The sequence below is a fragment of the Mya arenaria genome, chromosome 17 (assembly GCF_026914265.1).
Source record: "Mya arenaria isolate MELC-2E11 chromosome 17, ASM2691426v1".
In the NCBI taxonomy this organism is placed as follows: domain Eukaryota; kingdom Metazoa; phylum Mollusca; class Bivalvia; order Myida; family Myidae; genus Mya; species Mya arenaria.
The window spans coordinates 43,339,342-43,351,683 of NC_069138.1; the positions used below are offsets into that span (position 1 = coordinate 43,339,342).

A 12,342-nucleotide genomic window follows, 5' to 3' on the forward strand; every position below is an offset into this window, starting at 1 on the left:
TATATATTTTAAAGTTGAATTAGCAATTATTCACTGACCTCTTAACTTAATTCGTGTATAATATATTTGTGACGTAACGCCACAGACTCTAAACAGTTCAACTCAATTCATTTCATTTTTGAACACAAACGCACTGTTTCCCAGTTCATGTTTTACTTCAGCGATCATTACATGCATAGTTTGAACAAGACTATCAGTGTGATCTGCCTAGCTCCAGTCCGTATCAAAAACCCACTTCAAACCAAAGAACAAAGTAAATGAGTATTTATATTTTGAATGTTAGCCAGTCGTAACATCTTAAAGGGGCTGTCTCACGTATGATAAAATAGCGAAAAAAAAAGAGAAAATTGTCGAAAACTGACATAAACTTGGTATCGATGTGTACAATGCATTGAAATTTATTAACTGAAGTACCACATAGTTTGCAATTAATTTATTTTTCGCAGTTTTTTCGTATTTTTCCACTAAAAAAGATTACTAGGTATGTCTACCTAGTAGAATTCATTCCTTATGCGTAATTGGCTAGTCAATGTTATCACGTGATATTACCAAATTAGGTATACAGCTTAAATATTCCAACCGTTTAGGGTAAGCCTTCTTAGCAAAGTGGATACAACACTGGATTGCAATTTTGGCGACACCGGTTCAGACCCGGCCTCCGACTCGATTTTTTTTTTACATTTTGGTTTTACTACAATTATGATATCAAAGAGTAAAACATTTTATCAAATAATTGTCCTGAGATTCGTTACAGAAAAAAAACTTTTTTGGTGCCTACCTGGTGTACAGTGCCTTTGAATTATACCGGATTCTACCGCGGGAAATGGCAATGCTTTGTGGTATTCGGCTCATCAGGAGAGAAGATGAATCAGGTAGGTCGTTGTTTTACTATTTCTAACAGGTTAACTAAATATTGTTAGCGAATCCCACTAACAACAACCCATAATTGCACTTCTGGCTTTTAGCAGTATCTGGTTATCTAGTTACGGTATGCGAATTTCACTTAGTAAGTGGTAACACGAATTATATTTAGATAACCAGGTATGATGTAACGTACTTATAGAATTCCCTAAGCATAACTAGATAACCTGCTAGTGCGTGAAATTGGCATACTATTGTAGGTAACAGGAAAAATGAATATTAACTAGTCAACCATTATTATTTTACTTACAAAGTGGAATTCACAAATCATAACCAGATTATCCAGTTATTGATAGAAGCCAGAAATGCATTTCAAGATGAGAAGTAACACAAATCTTATTTAAAGCTGCACTCTCACAGATTTACCGTTTTTGTTGTGTTTTTTTGTCCTGGACTGAGCAAATTTTTGCTTAAATATCTGCAAACCAATGATATAAAATCAGATCGTAGATTTTACTATTTCCGATCGAAAATTAATGTTTTATGACTTAAACCGTTACTAATGGTTTAAGAAAAATGCACAAAACATCAATTTTTGAACTTAAATATAAAAATCTGCGATCTAAGATTCTGTCAGCAGTCTTTTATGACTGGTTTCCATGGATTTTCGCAAAAATTGGCTTGTTCCAAGACCAAAAATAAAAAAAAGTTGTCAAAATGTTCATTCTGTGAGAGTGCAGCTTTAATTGACCAGTTAGTATATATCTTATTAAGTGGAATTTGCAATACATAACTGGATAACCCGTTAGTGTTGTATATCATGGGAATTTAACGGGTGGCAGTTTTGGGCACATTCAAGTCTGTTTTTAGTTTAACGATAATTTTCTTACCGATAACATTATAAAAATAAGAAGTTGATAGCTACATAATTATCGCGAACGTTAAGCGGTTTACACGAAACAATTCGCAAAAGTTATAAGGTGTCCTAACGGCAGTATCTCACGAAATTTGCAAAATATAACTAGTGTTAAGTGGCAGTTCTAGGCACATTCAAGTCTGTTAAGACTAGTTATCACGAACAACGTTCAGTGGTTAACACGAAACCATTCGCGAGTGTTATCAGGTTATCTCACGGCAGTTATATGCCACCATAGAATTCATAATTTCTTACAACACTAAATAAACCATATTAAAGAAACGTTGTTTTTTTATGTAATTGTAGACGCTAACATTAAACATTAACTTGTTATTAATAAATTCACAACGTTTGTTTACATGTTTAACACACGAAAGTGATGACCTATAAGTCTAGGCAATACATTGTCTTATCTCGTTTATATATCTCTCTCTATATATAAACGCAGATATAAAGAGAGTGGTAAGCAAGGTGACTTAAGGCTTACCTTTGGTTTTTCTTTTAAGGTACTGATTAAATTCAAAAACAACAACAACAACTGACAAATAAAATCTGAAAAAAACGCTGGACAACTAACACTTTAAATAAATACTACCTTGTTATATAGTATAAAATAATGACATCATTGCACCGAACCATTTCACCATTCAAAAGTGCATGGCCTATTGTCAACTGTGATGCTAATATACCAAATATACTAAACAAATATTAGTAATTGCGAAGGAAGTTTGTTTTTCTTTTGCAATAGTAAGATACGCATCCTTACTGATAATGTATAATTTTGTGCACAATTCTTTTCAATGGGAAATTATATACTATTCTTGTATAAGGTATATGACACAATCAACTAAAAGGTTAATACGTTGATAATAAAGGTAAAAGTTAAATTAATGATAAATCCATATTTGTTATGATAAAAAGTTCATGAAATAAACAATACACTAAAATATTCAATGGGAATATGTTTAGATATAGCATGCACCCGGCTTGATATTTGCAGCACTAGGAGGGCTATGGGTTAGCATTCGTTCATTCTTATTCGTTGCTAGGTCTGTTAGGCGGTAACATCACACTCTTTTCAATACAGGTTTAATAAAACCTATTTGCACTTAACCACATTAGCCATTTTGGAACCTGTAAGAAACTTGGAGTTATTGAAGCCAGCCAAGTGTGCCCTGAATGTTGGAGAGCGAATTTTAGTGAGCACATGTCGATCGGCACGTGCCCATGTGCATCCTGCAGCTTGTACCTCCGGCCAAGGTCGAAGGTAGTCACCACCTTGCCGCTCATTGCCATTATATTAGGATCACTGCCTAGCCCCGCAATGCTTTTCCCTGCATACTCTGTAGTTTCGCATAGTTTAAAGTTTTGCAGCATATCTTTGTCTGCATATGCTTTCGGTACTTCGCGATCGTCATTTTGTCCGCTTTCAATATTGGTTTGGATCGTATCGATGACATTCTCTGTGGCTACAGGTCCTGGCCAAAGACTCACGAAAGCCACATTGTGTTTGCGCAGTTCTGCTCCACAGTCCGCAGCCATGCGGTCACACGCATCCTTCCCAATTCCGTATGGAACATTGAAAAGGTATTGTAGACCCCCAACCGAGGAGACATTGACTATCAGGCCTTTCTTCCTGGGAACCATCAAACGAGCTGCATAGACAGAGCAGATGTAGTGGTTCCGTAGACCAACATTGTTGGTATCATCCCATATAGTGGGTGGGAATTCATAGAACGAGGTCCCCAACGAAGAAAATATTGCGTTGATTGCCGCGTAGGCATTGTTGACTAAAATATCTAGTTGTCCATCATTCTCATTTTTCACAATCTCAAACAACCGCTCCACATCCTTTTCGCTAGTATGATCGCACTGTATGGGGACACATGTGCCTCCTCTTGCCTCAGCCTCACTTGCCGTTTCCCGTAGCGAACCACCGAGGCTAGACCCTTTTCGCGGCTCTTAAGTCCTTCCAGTGATATAAACTTTTGCGCCACTCTCAGCCAGTTGCAATGCGATTCCTCTCCCAATCCCCCGCGTGGCACCTGTAACTATGCAAACCTTCCCAGCGAGATGAACCATGTTAAATGTAGTACTAATTTGTGAGTTTATGTCATATGAATGATGTTCTTAACACGCTGTAAAGTATTTCATAATTGAACATTGATAACGTCATATGATATAAATGGCGATAACATATGATTGCAGTACAAGGTAGGCACTAACATAAATCACCCACTAGAGTCCTTTACAGCATTTCAAGTATGCATCGAAGATAACGAAGTGACGGCAGGTACACTCGCATTTCTTATATGTAGGTTTCTTCTATTCAATTTTAATGCAATATATATATATATATATATATATATATATATATATATATATATATATATATATATATATATATTATTTCGGAAACATTGAAAGACCCGAATATCCAATTAGATAGTGTATCCGTTATATTGCTTGACAGCAGGTTCATTTAAGCTAAAATAGATTTTCTGGTGAAAAAAACTTTCTTGATGATTGATATTTCGGCTTAAAAAAATTGAGCGTAGGAACATATTATTTTTGGAGTGCATTGACGAAAAAGGAAAGTGGCTAAGCAGCATTCTGTTTGTAAAATTTGAGACACATTCAACGGTGCCAAAGGACAAGCAAATAAAAAGTATATTGAGAATGGTAGTCCATAGTAACACGCGCGTGAGAAGACAGCTGAATTGTTGTCGGCTCTACAAATGCACAATTTACATCAATAGAAAACAGACAGTAAATCTCGGTTTGTATGATTAATTTGCAAAAGAATAATTACATTCATGTTTCAGGCTGTGTGCCTAAATGTTTAAATAAACCAATTGGGAATTAAATGCAGGGTTGGTTGGACATGTATGACGCATTTAAAAAAAAAATCTTGACATGAGTGGCACTTCCTTAAATCGCATGGAAACAAATAACGTATGTAGTGTGAATGTGTACACGTTGTGTGTCTGTGTGTGTGCGTGCGTGCGTTCGTGCGTGCATGCATGCGTGACTAGACCAATTACATACACTATGCAACATGTCTATTTATAGACTGTTTAACTGCAGTCTCTATATTCGTTTATCCTAAAGAGCGAACGAACCCTTCAACGTGATAGGATATAACTTTGAGTCTCCTTGAAGAGATTGATGGTACCCAACTACAAGTTAATGGAGAGAAAAAAGCTGCGTACAGTTCATTTATTAAGGGACGTTATCATAAACAAAAGTCCTCAATGATAATCGGGGAACAGGAAAAGATAATTTTGCTATCTGGAACTAATGTTTATAAGGATATGTAAAAGTTAGCTCTCAGTTCAAATCTAAATTTAATGTGCACAGGTACAGCGTACGTATCAATGAAACCTCTAGGCAAAGTTCATCTATTTCATTTAGGGCGGTGGATTTGTAGGTTCGATTGTCGTGGATAGAAGAATGATAGCTCTTGATAACGATTGCACTACGTGAAGGTTAATCAGTTTAGACGCTAAACGCTAAGTCATTCATTTATGTATTTCAGTTTCTTCATAAATGACCTATTCTGATTGATCAAAAGTGTAGGTTTTGTATAATCCGTTCAACCCTGTAATTGAATACCCCATAAAGGAGAGAAACAAAATGGCGACTAAAGCAAAAGATAATTAATTTTTCGCTGAATTTTGCTTATAGTGAATTAAAAACTGAAGTGTATAAGTCTAACATAGAGCAATATATGATTGTATGTATTAGTTATTAGGTTATTAGGTTCTCGGTCAGGTAGTATCGTTACATTGTAAAAAGTGGGCGAGTCTGGGATATACCCCTCAGTGGTTTCATACCACGCTCGAGGGTCGCCTTCATGGTATGAAATCACTGAGGGTGTGTATCCCATACACTCTATAGCTACAAACAGTGTAACTAATAATCTTTAAGCTGAGCAACATTAACAGGTTAACAAGTTATGTTTAGCGAATTCCACTTAATTAGTACTTAATAACTGATTAACTAGATAAGATTTTCTTCCACCTCAGATAAGTAGATCCAATAATTTAACCATGCTAGATATTCTTATCTTGCCCACGGACGAAGATAAAATGCCCGTATGGAACTCCTTTTTAACGGTCACCACATTATAATTACCTACCTTGTTGAAGACCGGACCGTCAGTAGCATCAAGGAAATCTTGTCTTATGGTAATATTTAGAACGCTAATTAATTATTTCTCGCTTCAAATGTCACCATAAAACAGTTTTCACGCACCATTCAAGAAATAATGCTTCATTTTCCTTAGAACTATTTAAAAAGACCGATTTGACTATTAACATTAACTGAATCACTGCGCGCGTATCCATGACAACCACGTGCTATCGCATATCCATACGCAATTATTTTCACTAAGCACAAAAGAGTTCCAGCAAAAAAAAAACATTTTTAATAAATTTTGTTTAACTGAGGTGGCTGAAAAAGCATCTACCATAGCCGCTTGTGTTAGATAGTTCCATATATACACACACGCATACGCTGTTTTAAATACAGTGCTAAGCAAAGTGACTAAAGGCGTTGCTATATTTTTCTTAAAAGGTACAAAACATTTTTTTCCATTCAAAAGTTCAAGTCAACAGTAATGCTAACATACATGATAACAATAAAGCTTTCACGTTTCATCTAAATATTTGCTGTAAAGTAGAAATATGAACTAACGAATCTTTTCTTGGAGAATGAACCAAGAAACTACGAAGTAGGTTTATTTCTGTTTCGCCATAGTAAGATACTCATCCGTAATTATAATCTAGAATAATTAATTATAATCTAGAAGTTTGTGCACATTTATTTTCAATGTGATACTATATATTATTCCTGTATACGGTATATAACATAATAAACTAAAACGCTTATACGTAAACAGTTACAACAGGTTAATTTCATGATAAATCCATATTTATGATGATATATATATTTAATAAAATAAAAAATGCACTTAAACAAATTAATGGGAGTATGTTTAGATGTAGCATTCACGCAGATGGATCTTTGTAGCACAAGAAGGGCTATGGGCTGCCATTTGTTCTTTCTTATCCGTTGCTATGTCAGTTAGTCGGTTACATCACACTCTTTCAATACAGGTTTAATAAAACCTATTTGCACTTAACCACATTAGCCATTTTGGAACCTGTATGAAACTTGGTGTTATTGAAGCCAGCCAAGTGTGCCCTGAATGTTGGAGAGCGAATTTTAGTGAGCACATGTCGATCGGCACGTGTCCATGTGCATCCTGCAGCTTGTACTTACGGCCAAGGTCGAAAGTCGTCACTACCTTGCCGCTCATTGCCATTATATTAGGATCACTGCCTAGTCCCGCAATGCATTTCCCTGCAAACTCAGTAGTTTCGCATATTTTGAAGGTTGGCAGCATATCTTTGTCTGCATATCCTTTCGGTACTTCGCGATCGTCATTTCGTCCGCTTTCAATATTGGTTTGGATCGTATCGATGACATTCTCTGTGGCTACAGGTCCTGGCCAAAGACTCACGAAAGCCACATTGTGTTTGCGCAGTTCTGCTCCACAGTCCGCAGCCATGCGGTCACACGCATCCTTCCCAATTCCGTATGGAACATTGAAAAGGTATTGCAGACCCCCAACCGAGGAGACATTGACTATCAGGCCTTTCTTCCTGGGAACCATCAAACGAGCTGCATAGACAGAGCAGATGTAGTGGTTCCGTAGACCAACATTGTTGGTATCATCCCATAGAGTGGGTGGGAATTCATAGAACGAGGTCCCCAACGAAGAAAATATTGCGTTGATTGCCGCGTAGGCATTGTTGACTAAAATATCTAGTTGTCCATCATTCTCATTTTTCACAATCTCAAACAACCGCTCCACATCCTTTTCGCTAGTATGATCGCACTGTATGGGGACACATGTGCCTCCTCTTGCCTCAGCCTCACTTGCCGTTTCCCGTAGCGAACCACCGAGGCTAGACCCTTTTCGCGGCTCTAAAGTCCTTCCAGTGATATAAACTTTTGCGCCACTCTCAGCCAGTTGCAATGCGATTCCTCTCCCAATCCCCCGCGTGGCACCTGTAACTATGCAAACCTTCCCAGCGAGATGAACCATGTTAAATGTAGTACTAATTTGTGAGTTTATGTCATATGAATGATGTTCTTAACACGCTGTAAAGTATTTCATAATTGGACATTGATAACGTCATATGATATAAATGGCGATAACATATGATTGCCGTACAAGGTAGGCACTAACATAAATCACCCACTAGAGTCCTTTACAGCATTTAAGTATGCATCGAAGATAACGAAGTGACGGCAGGTACACTCGCATTTCTTATATGTAGGTTTCTTCTATTCAATTTTAATGCAATCAATATTATTTCGGAAACATTGAAAGACCCGAATATCCAATTAGATAGTGTATCCGTTATATTGCTTGACAGCAGGTTCATTTAAGCTAAAATAGATTTTCTGGTGAAAAAAACTTTCTTGATGATTGATATTTCGGCTTAAAAAAATTGAGCGTAGGAACATATTATTTTTGGAGTGCATTGACGAAAAAGGAAAGTGGCTAAGCAGCATTCTGTTTGTTACCTTTGAGACACATTCAAGGGTGCCAAAGGACTAGCAAATAAAAAGTATATTGAGAAAGGTAGTCCATTGTAACACGCGCGTGAGAAGACAGCTGAATGTATGTCGGCTCTACAAATGCACAATTTACATCAAAAGCAAACAGACAGTAAATCTCGGTTTGTATGATCAATTTGTCAAAGGATAATTACATTCATGTTTCAGGCTGTGTGTCTAAATGTTTAAATAAACCAATTGGGAATTAAATGCAGGGTTGGTTAGACATGTATTACACATTTTTTCTCGACATGAGTGGCACTTTCTTAAATCGTATGAAAACAAATAACGTATGTAGTGTGAATGTGTACACGTTGTTTGTCTGTGTGTGTGCGTGCGTTCGTGCGTGCATGCATGCGTGACTAAGCCAATTACACACACTATGCAACATGTCTATTTATAGACTGTTTAACTGCAGTCTCTATATTAGTTTATCCTAAAGAGCGGACGAACCCTTCAACGTGATAGGATATCGCTTTGATTCTCCTTGAAGAGATTGATGGTACCCAGCTACAAGTTAATGGAGAGAAAAAAGCTGCGTACAGTTCATATATTAAGGGACTTTATGATAATAAACAAAAGGGCTGAAAGATAATCGGGAAACAAAAAAAGATAATTTTGCTATCTGGAACTTATGTTTACAAGTACAAAATTGCTGTAGGAGACAGCAAAAAAGGCTTGCTCTAAATCGATCCATAGCAATGTACAGTTAGTGTTTTATGAGGGGGCGAAATGGGCAGTTTCAGTACTGACACATGGAAATTTTAATCAGCGTAGGTTTGTTTTATTACAGATATATAATGCAAACATGGATGAGTTCACAAATCGTATTCAAATAATGCAGGACATATTTCAAGCTTTATTTTACTTTAAGACAGATTTTGAGTAATATACATTGAAACGTTTAGTAATAAGAACTTTGTTTGAAAAAGGAGCTGCATTTTGTGTATTTTGAAGTGCTGAATTAGAAAAAATAGGCACTATAAATGACTATAAGGCTAATTTGTTCTAGTCATGTTAGTCAGGACACAATGTAAAATGGGGCGAAATGAACTGAGAAATAAAAAGTGGCACTTTTATTCAAAATTTGAAATTGAAACAATATAAATGCAAGTTAAAAAAAAGAAGTGACTAAAAATTAGTGTGACATGATATTCAAAATGAAATCAACAATATATGGTTTTTAAACACAGATGTGTCCTTCTAGTATGAAATATGCAGCATACTAATAAAAAAAACCTGAGAAATAGCAAACTTAAAGTCTTCAATGAATAGTTTAAAATGGGATAAATGGATGGTAACATAGTGCTTATTTATACCATTCAGACGATTGCGCTTGTTGTCGGTGCGAACGACATTGGCCGTAGATCACAGTGTGTGTATACGACGTGATAAATTGCGTCATAAATGCTACGTCGGAAGGCAATATTTTGCTTCGAATGAAGATTTAAAACAAAAATAACTTCACTGTTTCTTCACCATTTTCGATGAAACATAGCGCAGTTTATGCCTCTTAAGGAGCCCTGCCTTCGGTCTTTTACCAGAATTTGATTGAGAGTTTAGTTTCTTCAAACACTTAAACAAACCTTTTCACAATACGGCCGTCTGACGCAACACTGTCAAAACATTATTTTGGAAACAGGTTTGTCGAAGTGTTCGATTAAACTATTTACCTTATCACACTTCGGTAATAAAACGAAGGCGGGGCACTTTAAGCGGCATAGACTGCCCTTTGTTGGATTTAAAATGATGTAGTAAAAGAAAGGTTATCTTTGATTTAATCTTCATTTTAAGCGAAATATTGCCTTCAGACGTAGCATATATGACGTCGGTTATCACATGGTATACACAAACTGGATCAGCAGCTGCAAATGTAGAGGTAAAAAATGGAGAGCCAGGAGAAAAGCCAATTGTCAGACTTGGTGAACGTTCTGTACTCACATGCCGTCAGTTTACAACGAATTGACGAAACAACGCAATAACTCAATCCGTAAAAGAAAGCATTAGTTACATACCCGTCTTTGTTTCAAGTTCTTCAATCAGAATGAAAAATCCGGACCAACTGAAATCTCCGAACTGTTTCGAAAATCGTTCGGAAGTTTACCTAATTTCCGGACCAAATTAGAATACGCATTGCTATGTTTCATATATATTTTATTTATTAATCAATATATTTTATTATGTAAGGTTACAATAATTATAATAATTATGATAATAATAATAATAATAATAATAATAATAATAATAATGATAATAATAATAATAATAATAATACCAATACTAATAATAATAATAGTAATATTAATAATAATAATAATAATAATAATAATAATAATAATAATAATAATAATAATAGTTATAATAATAATAATAATAATAATAATAATAATTATTATTATTATTATTATAAATATAATACAGAAAGGCAGACGCACAAACAGACAGACATACATACATACAGACAGACATTCATACAGACGCACAGACAGTTTCACAGACAATCAAACATACGGACATACATACATACGGACGCACATACAGACGCACAGACAGCCGCACAGACAGACATATATACATACAGACAGACATACATATAGACAGACAGACATACTTACAGGCGCACAGACAGTCGCACATACAGATGCACGTACAGATGCACATACAGACATACATACAGACAGACGCACAAACAGACGCACAGACAGACATAATAAATATATTTTATAATAGATTCAATATCCATAAAATATAGCAATGCATATTTCAATTTGGTCCGGTCCGGCCAGTCTTTTATACCAACACAAAATTAGGAAAATTTCGAACGATTTCCGTAACAGTTCGAAGATTTCCGTTGGTCCGGATATGGTCCGGTCCGGCCAGTCTTTTATACCGAACCATTCTTTGCGCATGCTCAAAAATTGAAAGGAGTTATTGACCTCCGGGCCTTTGTTTATACGCCTCGAAATCGACAAATTACATTATTTCTTTACACCTTTTGCCATTTAGGTTAAAGAACAACATTTTTACAAAAAGATAAATCGAAATCACTCTTACAGTAGTCAAAAAAGTATCATTCTCTAATTCTAAATTTTCAACAACACTTGTCTGTGCATACACTTACAATCGAAAGGCTAAAATCAATCATTTCCGTTTCCAGTACGATCTCATAAACCAATCACTAAAAAACGCTCGCTCTATGGAGCGAGACTAATAAGGATATGTAAAAGTTAGCTCTAAATTCAAATCTGAATACAATGTGCACAGGTTCAGCGTACGTATCAATGAACGATATAGGCAAAGTTCATCTATATCATTTAGGGCGATGGATTTGAAGGTACGATTGTCGTGGATAGAAGAATGATAACTCTTGATAACGATTGCATTACGCGAAGGTTAATCAGTTAAGGCCTTAAACGCATTTAAGAAACTAAACGCTATGTCATTCATTTATGTATTTCATTTCCTTCATAAATGATCTGATCTGATTGGTTTAATGTGTAGGGTTTGTAATTGTATTCCCCATAAAGGGGAGAAACAAAATGGCGACAAAAGCAAAAGTTAATTATTTTTTCGCTGAATTTTGCTTATAGTGAATTAACAATCGCAGTGTATAAGTCTAACATAGATTAATATATGTATGTATTAGTTATTAAGGGTACTCGGTCAGGAAGTATCGTTACATTGTAAAAGTAGGCGAGTTTGGGATATACCCCCTCAGTGGTTTCATTCCACGCTCGTTGTTCGCCTTCATAGTATAACACCACTGAGGGTGTGTATCTCATTGCCCGAAGCTACAAACAGTGTATCTAATAATCTTTAAGCTGTGAAACATTAACATGTCAACTAGTTATGGTTAGCGAATTCCAGACAAACAACACTTCAATATATTTTTTTTAAATATAACACAAGATAATGTGAACATTACAGCGACC

General features: G+C 35.8%; 1 protein-coding gene and 1 pseudogene across 1 annotated transcript; both read right to left on the bottom strand.

The window, feature by feature from the left end:
• Window positions 1-2,565: 2,565 nt before the first annotated feature.
• On the bottom strand, window positions 2,566-3,859 carry LOC128224847 (dehydrogenase/reductase SDR family member 1-like; annotated as a pseudogene).
• Window positions 3,860-6,899: 3,040 nt separating this feature from the next.
• LOC128222706 (dehydrogenase/reductase SDR family member 1-like) lies at window positions 6,900-7,892 on the bottom strand. Its single transcript, XM_052931800.1, has one exon. The coding sequence runs from the start codon at window positions 7,890-7,892 to the stop codon at window positions 6,900-6,902; it is 993 nt and encodes a 330-aa protein (XP_052787760.1).
• Window positions 7,893-12,342: the final 4,450 nt, after the last annotated feature.

Excerpts from the sequence above, each read along its gene's own strand:
- LOC128222706 (XM_052931800.1), bottom strand. The coding sequence starts at position 7,892 with ATGGTTCATCTCGCTGGGAAGGTTTGCATAGTTACAGGTGCCACGCGG.